Genomic DNA, 17887 nt, shown 5'->3' on the forward strand with positions numbered 1-17887 from the left:
TTTTTTTTATTCCTTTTTATAGGACATCCTGGGGAGTCAGCTTTGTCTCTGGGTCTATGCATGTTCTCACAAGAGCAAGACCAACTTTGTCTGGGGGAGGAGGCAGCCTAGTCTACAATGGGCAGGGGTCTGGACTGCCATGATGTGCACACTCATAAAAATGCTCAAAAGATGGGAGAGTGTGAGGACCTTGCCACAATGTAGCAGAACTTTTGACGGGAGCAGTCTGTGCTCCTGAATCCAGCAAGGGTGCTCCTTTATCATCATGGCCTTTGTGCTTGCTGGTCCCTCAATCTCCCCTCCATGACGTGTGCTGCAGTCAGAGAGCAAGCTGAGCTCTGTCCTGTTCGAGCCCAACTTGACCCTCCTTTTCCAACCCCAGGATCTCCCGAGCGTCTGCTTCCTTTCTGATACACCTGTTCCTTCCCTACATCTGTAATGCCTTCTTCTTGCTTGGAGTTACCTGGACAGCATTTACGTCTCTTTGGTGGGGATTCTGCAACTCAGAAAGTCACCTGGCTGTCACATTTTCCAGTTCAGTTTATGGTAACAGGCAGAAGGTAGCATGTTTATGCCTGACATATGTTTGACAAATTCTTTAAATCCCTTGTATTTGAACCATGCCAAGTTTATGGATAGGCTTAAAAATCCATTGCTTTTATAATAGAAAAAAGTTAAAAGAACATGAAACTAGGAGGGGGACTTGGGAAGAGAAGGGTTTCAGTGGAAGGATGAGAGGATAATAGGAGAATTATGATCAAAGACCTTTATGTATGTATAAAATAGTGAAACAATAAATATACTTTCAGGCTAATACAAATATATTCAGATAATACAATGAAAATTAATTAGGTTGAATTAGGACACTGACAATATCCAGCAATTTGGATTTACAAATATGGCATACCCATAGGATGTGTATGTAGGGTTACAGTTTAAAACAAAACAAAACAAAACAAAACAAAACAAACAACTTAGACTTCTGTATTTTTACTCCATACCTCATGACGAGTAAATTCTTTTCCTACATGCTAGATGTCTGTAGCAAAACTACATATATGAGTGTACATGCTTGCATGTATGCACACATAAGTACACAAACAGTCATGAAATAAGATGGCAATGAGGTAATGCATATGTCTCCATAAGAGGCCCAAACAGTTTTACTCATGACACTCTTACCAGTATGGAGCCTGTCCCTGTTTCTATAGCCCCAGCCTCACTCCTCAGCTCTGAACAAATGAAAGGGTCTTCTCTTGGCCCAGGAGATGGGCTCTACGTGTGCAATGAATAGGCTGTGCTTCTGGGTTATAAAGATCTGAATTCTGCATTTTCTCTGACAGTATCTTGGTAGATAATCAGGGGCAGGCTGCTTTTTCAGAGAAGTTCCATTTTCATGATGCTCTGAGAGTGTTGGGGTTGGGAGCAAGATATGTACAGAGCAGCTAATGTGTCTGGGACAGAAGAGCATTCTCACACTTATTTACATTAGAATAAGAGGAGATTTCCTGCCTCCTAGGGTTCCTAGGCCCCATACATACTTATCTATCATGTGCTGAGGTCAAAGAGCTGCTGTCTCTGAAGTAGCATGGGGCCTGGGACCTTGGGTGCTTCAGTGGTCACTGGTGAGTTAGTATAACTAACTTGCAGCTGGGAAGGCCCAGAAGCAGCTCTGTTACCTAGGTGTTAGGTCTGGTCCTACAGATAGTAAGGGTTTAGATACACCCTTTAGGCAAGCCCAGTCTCATTCCTGATGTGATGAAAATGTTCTTTAATCGGCATTGTCCAAAATGTATGGTTACTAAAGACTTGGAACACACACACACACACACACACACACACACACAGAGAGAGAGAGAGAGAGAGAAGAGAATTTTCAAGGTCTGATTAAGCTCAATAGCCATGTGTGGCTGGCTATCGGTTGTGGGTACCAGGCAGCATAGGACTGGGAGAGGAAACCAGAAAACCAGATGTCCCAGCAGTAAGGAATCACCAGGCAGACCCAGACAGCAGCACACGTTTTCACAACACTGGGCCCAGAATTGAGTGAAGGGACAGAGTGCAGACAACTTTTAAGGCTGGGCCAATCACACCATTGCTTGGCTGCAGAGTCCTTAGTCCAGCAGTGTATGGGGGAGCAGAGGTTCTGGTTTGACCAGATCGAGGCTGAAAAGGTAAATACTGAGAAATGTCGCTACAGACACTACTAGGAAGCTCCGCCTACAAGCCAGGTACTTGCCCGCTGGCCCTTGCTCACCTTGTTTCTTACTTCTTCTTTTATTTTCTTTTATTTTTGAGATTGTAATATAATTACACCATTTCAGCCTTCCCTTTGCTAACCATCCCCCTCCTCCCAAGCCCTCCTTGCTCTCCTCCTTACTTGCTTTTTTTGTCTTCCATAACGAGGAAACAGCAATTCAAGAACCAGGTTGCCTGGATTCGAACCCCGGTTGCTCTCTGACTGGTGCCTCTATTGCCTACATCCTGGCCTAGCTTAAAGGCGTTCATAAGAGAAGGCATCCAGAGTGGGCCTTCGGCTTTCCCACATTCTTTGTGTACTGTCTTCACCTACCAGACTGGGCTGGCGGCCCACCTGGGGTAGGGGTAGAGTGTCAGAGAGAGGCAGCAGCTCTCTCAGAAGACTTCCTTCAATCCGCGAATGTTGGATCAGAAGGACTTTGTCGGAGACGTTTTTTAGCTAAAATCGACCCCACGGCCAGAAAGAAACCATACAAGTGTAAAACAAAACCCAACCAAAACACAGACAAGCCGAAATGGAAGAAAGAAAAGTTCGGTTTTGTCTTTTGTTTGTTTGTTTGTTTTGTTTTGTATTTTGGTATATGAAAGAGAGTGCTCTCCGAGACCAGAGGTGTTGGATTCCCCTCGTGGTGGCTGGGGTTACGGGCTGAGACTGCCTGGCATGGCTGCTGGGTGCTAGGGGCTCAGCGTCTCTCCAGCCCGGGAAAGGAAGCCTGAGAGAGTGCTGGAAGGTGCGGTTTTCGTGTGCGTGGTGGCAAACTGCACTTTAAAGCATTTGTACCAGCAGCATCTTCCATCCTTGGTTCCGCAGGAGCAGCCGGTTACTGAGACCCTGGCTCCCCGCTCAGGAGGTCCCGGTGCTGCCACCTACAGGGCGTGAGAGGCATTGCGCGCGCTCCTGGGCCCCTGCGGGGCGGCAGCCTGCCTGTCCCAGCCGTGATTGCACCTGCTTTTTAAAGCGTTCTATACAGTGTCCCTAGGAGCCACAGTGAGGAACTAAGTCACTCCTAACCATTATTTCTAAAGGGTGGGGTGGGGTGGGTGGGAATTAAAAAGTAAAGAAGTCAAAGAACACACAGCAGAAAGCGCGCCTTACAGGCCACCACCGCGCTATGAGAGTGGTGTTTAAATTGCTGTGTTTAAACCACGTAAAAGACATCATCAGGATTACTCTCTTCACGTCAAAGCAGGCTAAAGAGACCCAAACACAGTCGTTCAGAATCGGGTCACTCCAATTCTGACATCCATTGTGTTACTACACGTGAACTGACTCAAATTATTTCTCCACCTGTATGTGTGTGAGAGAGCGCCACGCAGGAGGGACAGAGAGTTCTGGCCTGCAGGGGGCTGAGGTGGCCCACGGTAGCTTTAAAGCCCAGCCACCTCAGATAAACGCTTACAGCAGAGAACTTCAGCTTCCTAGTGTACCAGGTTCTTCCTCTGCCAAGGTGGGACTCTATGCCCTTTTGTGGGCTGAGGCGTTTTTAGGAACCTTGTTTAGAACACAGTGGGTTCTAACAAGCCGTTTCTGACTCCGTGCATCCGGATAAAGGCTGGGACTGTACTGGGACAATTTCCAGTGGAAGCCTCTGAGTTTCAAGGAACTGGAAAACCTGTGGGTTACTTTGACTCATCAAAAGAAGTTTTAATTATTTGCATAATTATTATTTTGTTTTTTTCCTAATCTGTTGAGAATCAGAAAGCTATAAATCTATTAGGAAAAACAAAACAAAACAAACAACCTTACCTGTTAAAGTGTTGAACTGAACAGACCATTGTGTTGTTTCGCAAAGGCTGGACAGGAAGGTATCATCTTTATGGGACTCTGAGCTATCGGGATACCAACTTCAGAGAATGATTCAGGCACCATTAAAACCATGCTCCAAACACATGACTTATCCTAACTAAGAAAAGTTTGGAAAGGAGCAATTCCAGGTTTTGATTTTCAAACTCACTCATTTGCCCTCTGGGGAAACAGGAACAGAGCAGAGGCCCAGTGAGTGACCCACTTTAAAACCAATAACCACATTAACACTCAAGAGGAGTGAGGGTGGGGTGCAGTAGGGGCTCCCATTAATGCTAACACTTATCAGAGGCTCCCAATGTTAAAAAGCAAAGAGTAACACTTTCTCAGGTGATACAAGTGCCTGTCCCATGCCCAAGGGGCACGCTATTTCTAGCAGGAAAGAACAAAGTGACCTATAAATAGACTGCCATTTACTTGTTTGTTTCGTCTGGGGTCCATTTAATTGCATCTGTGAGTAGGCAAGGGCTAATGTCCAGCCATTATGTCCATCACAAACCTCTCTGGGGATGAGAAATGCAATAGAACTGGATTCTTCCCTTGGAATTGATTTTTTTTTTCCCTCCCACATCAATTACAATGTTCAGCAAAGGTGTTGGGTTCTCTCCAAGTCCTACCTATCTCTACAAATGAAATACATATATATTTATATATTTAAAAGTTTTATAATATATAGTGTTTCAAAGGAGAATAGTCGAAATTATGAAATCTGATGAGAATCAAATGAACAAGAATGGCGACAATGGGGATGCAGTACCTATACACATATGATAGCTTTCCTGTGTGAGGGGGTTACTTCCTTGAGTGGCCTCAAGATTGATTGCTAGGTTTGCCTGGCAAAGCGTTCCATGGGTTGTGACGATGAATGTAGGCTCCAGGTTGAGGAAAAGGCTGCTGACATCTACATCCTGTGATCTGAGAGATCAACAAGGCCAGCTCTCTCTGTTCTCTGTCCACCCTTGAAGCTCCTGTTTTAATACCTAAAGGTTTCCACACTTAGCCTCTATCATTTAGATTGGGGTATTGCTTATATCAGGGTCTTACCGTAATAGAGTCAAACAACTTATTAATCATATAATGCTAATATATTGCACAATTATTAACATAGGTCCTATTTAATGCTATATTGATTTTGAAGACTTACGTTGCCAATGATGTCTGGCTGGCCACCAGTTGTTCAGCTGCCTCCGTGAAGCTGACTTCAGAAAGAGGGGAGAAAGCAGACAGAGCAGGGAGTTTTGTGACTGGCAGTCCTCAGTGAAACCACATTTTGAGTGATGTTTCCCAAAGACGATGTTTGTCTTCTGCAAGATGTCCACCACAGCTCTGGGCAAGTTGTCTAATTTATCTGACCTTTAGATGGCTTGAATAATGAAAGAGTTGAGTTAGATGCTTTATGAGAGTCCTTTCATGCCCCAAAGTCTCTAGTTTTGTTGTTGGTGTATTTATAATTTCATAAATTTATATGTATATATATATATAATTTTAGAGATCAATTTCAGTTCAAGCAAGAACAAGTGAAACCATTTTCCCCCTCATATTTGATGGGGAAATAGGCTCATAAAGCAAATCAACTTGTCTTAAGCCTTTAGACCATTGAGGGAAAAACTTAGGATGAGCTGGTACATCAATGGCAAGTTCAGAAACCCCCTTGGTGCTTTTCACAGTAGTGTAATCAGTTTCATTCATTCGGTAGTCAGCACTGACCAACCCAGTTGGTACAAGCTACCATCAATTAGGCTGGGGCTGATGGAAGAGCTATGATGGCTTAAATGTTGATTTGAGATTTATTCTTTTACTGCCTTCTGATTGGTGGTGGGAATGTTGATGAATACGGTTATTGTCTTCATAATGAGAGATTACGGGGAAGTGCAGCTTGGGGAAGGGAAAAAATCATGTTGAAGAAGACTGCTTTTTGGCAGAGATTATCAGGAGATAAAACCCAGTTTCTTACCTTCACAGACACTTGATTTGCTACCCCAGCGGAGACAGTGGTCAAGTATGCCACTTTTTAAGATTTCTCTAAATACATATTTACACCACACAATCAATGAAGCCTAGAAAGCCAACGAGAGATGTTTTATTTTTAATAAGACTTACATTAATTGTAGATTCCTGGCATCTGCACACATCTCCAAGGTCTCACTTGAGTAACTCTATTAGGGTAGCACAGAACAATTGAGGACCAAAGGGGAAACCAGCCTTTGCTTAAGAAATAAAAGCTGCATAATTCAGAAGTCTTTATGAACAAGCCAATAGATTTATTTATGAATATCTTTAAATATGAATATTAACATTTTAATATTAATAATGCTGAAGAAACTCTTAAGGCAGTGCAGAGCTGGAACTCGCTACAGAGTGCTAAGGAGAGCTATGTCAACATCAGTAACAACTCCTGATTACTAAGCAGTAACACTGTAACAAGTAAAAAAGAGCAAAACATCCACGTTTGCCTGTGCTCCGGAGGCAGCCTGCCTGGTTTCTGAATTCTTGTGTGATCTTGGACAATGTTTTTATGTCTTAAGTCTGACTCAGATAAAAAAATGGTGTGATTATGATATCTGTCCTATACGCTATGCTTGTTAAATGGATTTAATGAAGAGATGTACACACACACACACACACATACACACACACACACACACAGAGCCAGGCACCAAATTATGAATATAAATATTTCCTTGGTATTCTCCATCTCATAAAGCTTTTTATTGAAAAGTTTAAAATTTCAGCTGGGCAGTGGTGCTGCACAGTTTTAATCCCAGCACTCTGGAGGCAGAGGCAGGGGGATCTCCGAGTTCCAGGACAGCCGGGGTTACACAGAGAAAAACTGTCTTAAAAACAAATTAAAACAAAAACCACCACAACTAACAACAAAAACACCCAGAAAACAAAACAAAACTTTAAAAATTCTATATTTGTGGTAAAAATGCACAGTTTGACATTCATATTCATGTTAATGGTGTTAGGTACATTAGTTATTGCACTGCTGTGAAAACACTCCCTACAATCCCTTTTTCATGTATGTACACACACATGATATAGGTGTGTGCACATGCAATATGTATGTAAATGTCCATGCCCACTTGTGTGCATGTAAAGGCCAGAGGCTGATACTGAATAGCTTCTATCACTGTCTCTCTCTCTATTTATTTATTTATTTTTTGAGGCAAGGTCTCTTGCTGAACAGGGGTCTTGTCATTTTACCTAGACAGCTGGTCAGCACGTCTCCAGGAACTGCTTGGTTAGCTCTCGCAGAGCTGGCTTATAGATGAGTGCTGCCAGGCCCAGTTCTTAATGTGGATGCTGAGGATCCGAACTCAGGTGCTTATGACTTGTACTTATGACTTGTACTGAGCTGTCTCCCCAGACCCAGAATGCTTTTCATGTTGCAGAAACAGAAATAGGACTTTTAGATATTTCATGTTGCAAAGATAGAAATATGATTTTTGCAGTTGTTTATTTTATGTATAGGAGTGGTTTGCCCCTCTGTCTGTATGTGTACCTTGAGCATGCCTGGTGTCCATGGAGCTCAGAAAAGGGCGCTGGATCCCCTGGAACTGGAGTTACAGATGGGTGTGAGCCACAGCGTGGGTGATGTTAGTTGAACCCTAGTCCTCTGAAGAACAGCTAGTGCTCTTACCTGCTGAACCATCTCTCCAGCCCCACAAAGCTGGAATTCTCTACCCATTGATAGTTTCCTGCTGCTCCCTGCTGCAAACTCCGCAGCCTCCATTCTATGCCCAATTCTATGAATTTGCTCAAACAGGCAGGTACCTCACGGGAAGAGTCAAACAGTTTATGTTATTTGAAATTGCTTTCTTCTATTCAGCATAATGTTTCAATGTTTCATCCACGGTGAAGCACAAAACGGAATTTCATTTCCGTTTAAGAGTTGCGTAGCACCCCATGGTAGGCATACACAGTGTTATGCACCCGCTGAGGTTGTACACACTCAGTGTCATGAACATGCTGTCATATGCACACTATGCTCTATCATTCACCCCGTGCTGGGCATGGGTTTCTATCACCCGTTAGCAACTATATATAATGCTGTTACCAACACAGCTTACAAACATCAAGACTATTTATGTAACATAAAGAGCATCAGTCTGGGGAGGGGTAGCTCGGTGGGTAAGAAAGCTTGCTGAACAAGGATGATGACCTGATGTCAATTTCCAGCATTCAAATAAACAGCCAGGGTTGGCCTTGTGTACCTGTGGCCTTAGTGGGAAGGACACCTAGTGTGTCTGGCCTCCACACACGTGCATATGCTTCAATGCACACACAAAAGCAAATAAAATGCACCTTGAGGTCCCTAAAATTACATGAAGTATGGGTACGTCGTACAAAACACTTATGGACAGGTATGGCTGGTGAGTGGGTCTGTGTTTGTTCTTTGGCTCTTTAAGGGCTTAAAAATAAGTGAATAAATATTATATGAGATAACAAGATCTTATTCTTTGTCTTTGGCATATACCAGCATTTTCAGAAGATTCCAGGCTTCAGTACATTTAACAAGGGAAAACAATTCCCAACTATCTAACAAGGAACAGAACAAGACAAGTAAGCATTTCCTCTCATTCAGGGGAGCCAGAGGCCAAGCCTAGATTACACTTTGTGGCACCAGCGCCTAATCTTCCTTCTTGCTGACACTATGCCCCGTTGGGCTTTTTCCCCCATGACAGAAGATGGCTACTGAAGTCCCAGACACTTGCAGCCATCAGCAAGGAGTGAGGAAGGACAGAAGAGTGAACTTTAATGACACTTTATATTGCTGTGTCATTGTTTAGAGGTTAGCCATGGGAGCAGGATGAATGAGGATGATTAGCACGACTGTGAGGAAGACTTAAAAAGTGATCTTCATTCAGAAGCACTGCAAATTATGGGTTCCATGTTGAGGAAGAAGAGCAGAAGCTGAAAGACGATCGGGAGTGTTGGCCTGAGCTTGCATACACCAAGTAGCAATCTGGTGGCCTGCATCGCCAACAGGCAGTGTTGGATTGGGTCTCTCAGGCTCTGTAGCCAGCAGTGGCTATAGTAAGTGGTTTTCTCTCTTCTGTTGATGTTTACTGCAAGTAAGACACACAAGTTGTAGTTAGTGAAGCCTAGACCGATAGGAGCAAGGTAGTAGCTTGGTATCCTGATTCCCTACATTGGGCCTCAGTCCCTAGTTAACTCCTTATTTCTTCAAGATGGTGTCAATGAAGCTGGAGTTAGCTACATTCATTTTGCGAAGTAGCTTCCAGGTAAAGAGTAGAGTAGAAGACTGTTTCTCAAAGCAAGCACCCGTCTGCGTATCCGTACATGGAACTATTTTAGGGGCTTAAAAAAATATAATCTTCTAACAACATTGACTTTATTTTGTTTGCCAAATGTGAATGTGTGACCTTTAACCTCCTTGATTTAGCTCACAGGCATTTCAGTGAACAGGCACTATGTGGCCCAGCACATCTTTCTACGTCATTTGGAATGAGGCGCCGTTATCCTGGAGGCAAAGGGGAAGATGGGGTTGAAATGGGTCAGGGCCAGGTGGGGGAGGGATAGTATTTATTACAGTATTGATTCAAACTGAAAAAAAAAAAAAAAAAAAACTAAGTAAACAAAATGATGGTTTTGTTATTTCAGGGCAAATGGTGTTTTAAAAAGACATTATGTTAGCAGTCTCATTTGAAAGCACGGCTTTGTAAATGGACATGCTGTGATGGGTGCCGTCCTTAGGGTTAGAAGACATGGGGGAAATGATTCTGGGCAAAAGGATCAGGCTAATGATCAGGTAATTCAGGTTAATGATGTTCTTGCCATAGTCGCCACTGCCTGCACCTTAAAAAAAAAAGTAATTTCAAAGTCTCTGACATTTGGGAATAACAGGAAATCCTACTGCTATGATCTATAGGACAGCTCATGGCTTCAGTGGACCTTAGCCACCCTGAAAGATGATAAACCCTGCAGTCCAGAGCCCATCTGGAAAGACAAAGTGGTTACCTAACACTGTAGTCTAGTGACCTAAGAATAAAGACATTGCTCCATTAGGGACCTCAATCCCTGGGAGTGCCCGCGGTTTTTATGGTGTCATACAACTCATATATTTGGGTCCAGTTCAGTTCCATAAATATTTGAGCAACTATTGTGCCAGCTCCGTAACTTTAATTTGCATCAGATATTTCATATCTGAAATATCCCCTGGCCTTTTCCTGTAATTCCTATGACTCATAATCTAAGAAGGCAGAGCCTCTGTAATGGAAAGTGCCAAGGCTCACCAGCCAGCAGAAGTCTGCTAATGGGCTCTGCCACTATCGAGCCATGTGGCCCTGGCAAGCCATGCCTCTCTTAACTGTCTTCTCGCTCTTGGACCACAGGGCCTCACGTGTGTCAGACAAGCGCTCTGCCACTAAGCTATTCTCACAGCCTAGATTTCCCACTTTTAAGGTAAGGGGGGAGGGGTCCATCCATATGCTCTCTGAGATCTCCCCCGCTTTAAAATGAGACTTTGTAGATCTGGGCCTAGGACAGGCCCTGAATTAAAGCCTAATCTTTGGGCCCCAATGCCTCCTCATTCATGATCAGTGTCATAAGCCAAGCTAAACACTCACCCCACCCCCTTTTCTTCCTCCTTTGGATTCTAGCCAAGATTATTTGGGAACCTAGATGGGGTACCACCATGCCATTTACTTTAAATATGGGAGCAAAACTATATGCCTTTTGGTGCAGGCTGTTCCCCTTGCCTTTCTTTCTCTTCTTCATCTCCCTCTCTCTTGTTCCCTTCTTGTTTGATCCTGGAATATCTCAGCTTTGCCTAGATATCGACCAGTCGGTGGCTGATATAGTGTGCTACTCAGGACTAGTGACAATATCCACAGCTGCCTGGGGAGGGGGTGTCCTGATAAGCCTTTGGGGGGGCCTGCTCTTTCTGAACTGGAGGCCATTCTGAGGTGGCACACAGGAAGAGTGGAGCTCCCAGAGGCTTCTGTCCACCTGTCCATTCACCACTTCTAGGCTGGTGAAAAGGCTTTCGAGGTGGGTTTCCGGTTTGTCCCTAAGGGGAGGGTCTGGCCTCTCATGACAGAAATGCCACACACATCCAGATTCCCTCCTAAAATTAGTCATGCACCCTGAGGAGATAGGCTGGTGTCGGGAAAGCCAAGTCAGAGGAACACAGGCATGCTCTTCAGGTGTCGTGCAATTTTGTGGTGTTATGTGTAACCAAATCTCCACACATCTGGGGACAATACTAGGTCTCCTAGGGTCTCCACCATTCATTTTTCCTTAACTGACTCAAAATAAATTTATCTAGAGACCTCACTTGGAAAGAATCATTTTGGATATCTGGTTGTGCTTTTCGGTGGCAACCATTCTCTAACTTTTAGTTTTTAAATTCTAATTAGTTCTCGTGGGAAGTAAGACTGACTCTGTGTGTGCGTGTGTGTGTCTGTGTGTGTGTGTGTGTGTGTGTGTGTGTGTGCAGTTTAACATTTCTGTAGACTCAGGGAATCAGGGAAACATTTGACTTTCAAGGCGCCTAACCACGGGTGTTATTTGGGGGAAAACAAATAACCACACTGTCTCTTGTCTCTTTTAATTTAAATTTTACACAAAATCTGTTTTGAGAGGGAAATGGAGCATGCTAAGCTAATGACAGCTTTCCTTTCTCCCACTTGTCCACGTCACAGGGATGTGGTCCTCGCTGTGTTGGGATGTTGGCCACGATGCACCACTCACTGAGAGAAATCCCTCCAAATCCCTGGAAAATGAAAACAAATGAGCACGGGGGTGGGGGGAAACGACAGATTTGGGTGGTGGCGAAGCTCGAGGAGTGTGTCAGAGAACTGACCAGTTGTCAAAGGAGTTCTCACAACAGCTACGAACACTGCCTAACTCCCTGGTCAGTGGCTGGGGAAAGGCTAGGCTTGTCAGCGATTAGTTCGGATCTGCAAGGCGCTGCAGGGGCTAGCGTGCGGGAGGGCACCTGCCGGCTGTTCCTCGGATTGGAGCGTGTGCCCACAACAGGCTCCAAACACAGCTAGCTGACCAACGGCCAAGCACCCTTCACCCTCACTGGGCGCCTTCATAGCGAGGTTATAAAAAAATTCTTGTTCCTAGATTAGCACCGTTTTGAATAGAGCCAGCCACTGCTTGTCGGGGCGGGGGAGGTGGAGTAGGGGACTGGGACTCAGCGGGGACCGGGTGGCGGGGGGCCGAGGCGATCAAAGGCTGAGCCTGGGGGACACCGGGGCGGCGCAGGCGAGAAGCGCTGCGGGGTAGCGGCTGCCACCGCACGCCCAGCTGGGCGGCCGCCGAGGAGGCGGCCGGGCGGAGATTAGCGGCGGCGGTCCCTCCCTGGCCCGCGACTGAATGAATGATTAGTCTAACGCACCTCCCTGTCCCGGGCAGCTCCGGCTGGGAAGGGCGGAGTCTGAACCAGCGACCCATCCTGGCTTTAAGGGAGGAAGGCGCTGGCCGCTGTGCGTGCATCAGCCGACCCTTTCTGGCGCTCCAACTTCTGTCCTCCCCAGTGTCAGGCCCGCAGAGGCACAAGCACCGAGCCTGAGCTCCAAGGCCACTCGCCCCTCCGTCCCCTCGGCTTCCAGGGTCCCCTGCCTTTCCCCGAGGGCACCAAAGGAGTGTGAGAAGTCGAGGAGGCCCTCCCGCCCTCGGTCCGCGGCTCCTTCGGCAGCGGGGAGGCAGCGGGAGGCTCCCGATCTTCTGCCCCCGGCGCGAGCGGGAGGTGGCATCCCGGCTGGGGGCGGCTCCTCTGCGCGGGAGGAGGCGGTGCGCCGGGCGCCGGAGACGCGCCTTCCAGGCTCCGGCAGCGCCCCGGGGCCGGTGGCCCAGGCTGGGCTAGACCGCCTGGCAGGGCGTTCGCGGGGCGCGACGGTCGCTCCTGAGCCGGGAGAGCTCGGTCGCCGGGAGCGTGGTCCCCTCGTGCGACCCCGCGGCTTCCCCGGAGCGCCCCGTGCGCCCCCCGCGCCCAGCGCGGAGCAAGCGCGCCGGCCGGAGCTGCGCGTGCCGGGGAGCGGCGAGCGCACTCGGCAGCCGCCACCCCTCCTCCCAGCCCTGCTCCGGCGCGGAGGCTAAGCCGCTGCGAGCAACTCCCTTAGAGAAAAAAAAAAAAAAAAGCAAAAGCAAAAAAAAAAAAAAAAAAAAAAGCCGCCGCATTGGCCGAGGCTGGCCGCAGGACCCCTCCTCCCGGGGCGCCCCCACTCCTCCCCCGCCGCTCCGGGCGCCCGCCTCCCTCCGCCGACTGTCTCCCGGCACGCCGGCCCACAAGCCCTTTGGACTGACTGCGAGCGGCGGCCGCCCGAGCGAGAGGCGGCGACGCGGGACCTGCAGCCGCCCGGGATTCCCTCCAGGTGACGATGCTCTGGTTCTCCGGCGGTGTCAGGGCTCTGGCTGAGCGTCCTTGCCGATGCTCGCCTGGGATTACCTGCTGCGTCCTGCTGCTGCTCAATTGCTCCGGGGTCCCCATGTCCCTGGCTTCCTCCTTCCTGACAGGTAGGGGGGTGGGGTGGGGTGGGAGCGGGAGGCACCGGTCCTCCGGGACGCTGGGGTGGCACTGGCTGGCCCGGGGATGAGAGGGTGAGGAGCGCTCGCACCTTGCCTGCCCCTCGCGGGCGACGGGGATGCAGAGAAGCCTAGAGAAAAGGGATGAAGAAGGGTGTGAAGAGGTAGAGAGATGGGGGGCGGGGGGTCGCCGAGAGACTGCTGCCTTCCACAGAGTGATGATAGGCACCTTGCTCTAGGAAGTTGGGAAATTCCTTGATGTACGTTGAATCTTCTCCTCGATTCTTGTGTGAATCGTAACCCCTCCTATGCAATTAAGGAAAAGACCGCGCCGTTTCCCGCACATCCTCTTTTCTCACCCCACAGGATTCCAATAAATCCACTATGCTAGGCAGCATTTTTAAAGCATGGCTTTCCAGAGCTTGAATTTAAAGAAACGATCTTATTTTTTTTTTAAGTTTATTAATGGCAGGATATAATAATTATACGTTTCCAGGCAGGTGAAGACCACGGCTTCTATTTTGAAGGATATGCTTTACTGACACCTGGTGCAGAAAGGAGAATATTTCCAAAAGGGGGAAAAAGATTGCATTTCAAAAAGTGATTGCATTTCAACCCACAACAGGCAGACCCACCTGAAGGGCCCGTTCTTTGACACTGTCCTGAATTTCGTTCAAATTTAAAATCTTCCATAATGACCACTTGAGGTGTGAGAGTCTGTGTGCAGCTGAAATGCCTTCCAGATCACTAGCGTTATTAAATGTGTGCTCGAACCAACCGAAAGCCGAAAGCCTCTCTCTATACTGTGGTATTGACTTAAAAGAACTGTGTTAAGTGAAACTTAAAAGTAGATTTGGGGGAGATTTGTGGTGAGTTGGATCATTTAAAGCACTGTACTTTTCTGATTACTAGCATAAGAAGGCAAGATTTTATAGTGATGTCGTTAAGCAAGATTTAAATTTAAAAGCATCTCCCTCTTCATTTTTTAGGGTCTGTTGCAAAATGTGAAAACGAAGGGGAGGTCCTCCAAATCCCGTTTATCACAGACAACCCTTGCATAGTGTGTGCGTGCTCGGTAAGTGTGCCAGGCGGGTAAGATGAGCGTGACCGCTGTGGTCAGCAAGGCACATGTCAGGATGGCCATCTTAAGATTGGTTTTGATCATTGCCAAACTGCACACAGCTTGTGCACTGAATCTAGTTGAATCTCCTAGCTGTACCCGTTCTGGCCATTTCTGCCTCATCAGGCTGAGAATTCTTATCTTTGGCATCACTGCTGCACAAGTAAAGCCCAGGTGGACTTTGTAACAACATTGTTTTGGGAAAGCTACAGTTTGGAATGCCTGCTACTCCAAAGACGTCATAGGTATCACCGCCTTGCTTTCCGCATTGCTTCTAGCTTCCCATCTCAGCAGGGAAATGCTGAATAAAATAGCATTTAGGTGCAGAGGTCAAGGATAAGATATGTGAGAAGGGACTGCCATAAAGGACAGACCTAGGACGAGATACTGTCTTGGGCTGGCTTCTCACGTTTCTTTGCCTGCTGTGGCCTGAGCCCTGTAATACGCGGTTCCTTTCTGCTTTGGAAGCACAGATCAGAAAGAAGGACCCATTCTTAATGGAGAGTGACACTTGGCTGAGAGATGCCAGTGGCTAGTAGATTCAAACAGATTGTTTCAAGTTATTTTAGCTTAAGCTACTGATGATTCTGACAAACAGCCACTTGGAGAAGATTAAGTTATGCTAAAAAGACTTTCTGAGAGACATGTAGCTCTAGCAAGAGTTTTTTTGTTTTGTTTTTTTTTTTTTTTTTGTTTTGTTTTGTTTTGTTTTTTCCCTGAACTACTGGCAAACCTTGGTTAAAATCATGCACCATAAAATCCTGTTGGAGATACCTTAAGGCATTCAAGGGCAGATTCCTAAAGCGATGGATGGACCATGATAGCTTGTTCTCCCAATCAGCATAAGGACTACAGAGTATCCATCTCTGTTCAGACAAAAGCTGCACTATCTGTGTCTAATGGGTACAGACTCCTTTGTGACAAGAGATGAGGTCAATGTTAAGAGATGATAAATTAGTCCATGCTCACATCAAATGATTGTCAGGCTCTGGACTCAAGAAATCAACAGAAGCAAGTAAAAATTGCTAATGCTGTCCACTGGCCGAGACAATGAGCATTGCAGTCTAGTGAAAAGTGCTCTTTTGTGTTTGTGAGCTGCTATGTTAGCCATCTTCACTAAAGAATTTGTTGGAGATAAGTTCTGAGTTTAAAGCTGACTTAGTTATAGATTTACAAGTGCAGTGTGTGAATGTCCTCGTTCCTTTCAATTATCTATGTAAGGTGAATTAATTATTTTATTTCGTTCTTAACATTTCAGCGGAAATTATCCCAAGTAATATATAAATATGCTTAGAGCTTTGCATGTGAACATATTATTTTTTTCTCTTTGGTGATATTGCTATTTGTGAAATTTAAAAGCACATTTTGAGTTTTGCAAACTATTATTGACAAATTTTAGTGAAACATTCCCTACACAGCATTCTCCCTTGCTTGTATTCCTATCCCTGCAATAGATAGAGCCTTTCTTTCAGTGTGGAGACTTAGTAATATGAAAGTTGACACCAGAGTTATTTGTTATGTTCTGTATAAAAGTATCAGTTAAGTTCCAAAGGATGGAAAGAACATTTAGAGGCATCTGGACAAGCCTGTCAGTCTTTTCTTGGGATCCTGACTGTGGGTCTCACTTATTACTCCTTCAAACTTCTTCCTTGGCTGAACCACCCAGCGATAGCTGACCATGACCTTGGTGGGGGTTTAGAATGATGATCCCAAGTTCTCAGTGTTATCCTGAGGGCTTAGTAAAACTGAGTAAGAATGAGCATTTCCTTCTGCATCCACTCTTGTAAGTTTCTGGGGGACCTGCTGTATCCTGTGGATTTCTTGTTGGATGGTCAGGAGGCTGCTTGGTAATTTTGTATTTCGGTGGGAAAAGAGATATATTTAGTAAATTGATAGTACTTGCAAGCAAACATTTCCAAAACATTATTTATTTGCCAGGCAGTTTTCTAAGCCTGCATTATTTAAGTCAGTCTTTGTAAAAATCCTTTGGAGGTTTTCAGCTCTTTTTGACCATCAGGAGGTTGAAGTTTATGAAATTAAGTCACTGTGAAGGTCATACTTTATCTGTACACTAGTTAGTATTTTATTTATGAAAGTTACTGAGCTGACTGACACTCAGGGTCATGGCCATCTGTCTCTGGCGCACATTCTCATAACTAGGAGAAATGGGCTAAAGACTGAGAAAATGGAGAAAAGAGAAAGTCTGTTGAAATTTCTTTACCTTCAGGCCTTCCTTGAATGATTTTGTTTTGTTCCTTTGAGCCCTTTCAGAGCACAGTTAGTTAGTAGCCATTTGTCAAACTGTATGAAACGAAAAGTCTCCATGAATTCAGCTAACCTGCAGGGTTTACATGTGAATATTGGAAGACATGCAGTAGTTTAACTCAATTCTGGATTAGGGACACAGGAATATTTAGTTTGGGTTGGTTTGGCCTTTTTGGAATAAAGCAGCTAAGGCTGAGCATAAGCTCAGATCTTATTTCGGAACATGTATTAAAAAAGAAGAAACAACAACAACAACAACAAAAACCTAACCTTCCATATATGCTTAAAAGAAGTCACAGTTGGAGGAAATCAGTGGTCTAGAGTCCTGAGTGTAATTACAGTGTCAGAATGTGAAACACCCCCGAGAATCTAGTCAGCCTGATTTAACTTTTGAGATTTGGAGTTGTTAAGAGACAGAATGAAGACAGAGCCTTCTGCAGAGCCTCTGAGGACAGCAGTGGGTGCAGTGGCCACAGTGAGCAGAAATGCATCATTTCACCCCCACTTCCCAGTTGCATAGGCCAGAGCATTTTGCCAGGACCTGCAGTGGTCCAAGAACAATCTGTCTGATAGGTGATGAAGGGATCTCTTCTAAAAGTGGGTGGGCTGTTAAGTCTTCAGGGGAGAGGAGAGAAGTGAGGGCAGGTTCTGGGCCTGGGGATCCAGGTAGGCAATTTCCTTTAAAGAAGTGTGTGCTTTACTGTCCAGGGACAAAGCAAAGCGGACCTTATGATCTTTAATAGGACTGAGGAACTTTGTACTGTTTTGTTTCAGGATTTCCTCCTGCTAGAGTTAGTTCTCCAGTAATGGCCAGGACAACTTGTGGGTGCCTGTCCAGAAGTCTCGATGATAGGAGCCGGTCACACTCAGATACAGGAGCCCACAGCAATTTCTCTGCCCCATGGCCACCTCCAAACCCACCAAGTACAGGAGGAGGG

The 17887-nt window shown here is 45.9% G+C and overlaps 1 protein-coding gene across 1 annotated transcript in view; it reads left to right on the forward strand.

The window, feature by feature from the left end:
- Window positions 1-13249: 13249 nt before the first annotated feature.
- Bmper (BMP binding endothelial regulator) overlaps window positions 13250-17887 on the forward strand; it is a 236489-nt gene continuing 231851 nt past the window's right edge. The window contains exons 1-2 of the mRNA XM_060371035.1: window positions 13250-13555; window positions 14554-14639. Coding sequence (XP_060227018.1) covers window positions 13420-13555; window positions 14554-14639 — 222 coding nt within the window. The 5' untranslated portion in view covers window positions 13250-13419. The remainder of the gene's footprint in view (window positions 13556-14553; window positions 14640-17887) is intronic.

This window comes from Meriones unguiculatus, chromosome 1 (genome assembly GCF_030254825.1).
Source record: "Meriones unguiculatus strain TT.TT164.6M chromosome 1, Bangor_MerUng_6.1, whole genome shotgun sequence".
Lineage (NCBI taxonomy): Eukaryota > Metazoa > Chordata > Mammalia > Rodentia > Muridae > Meriones > Meriones unguiculatus.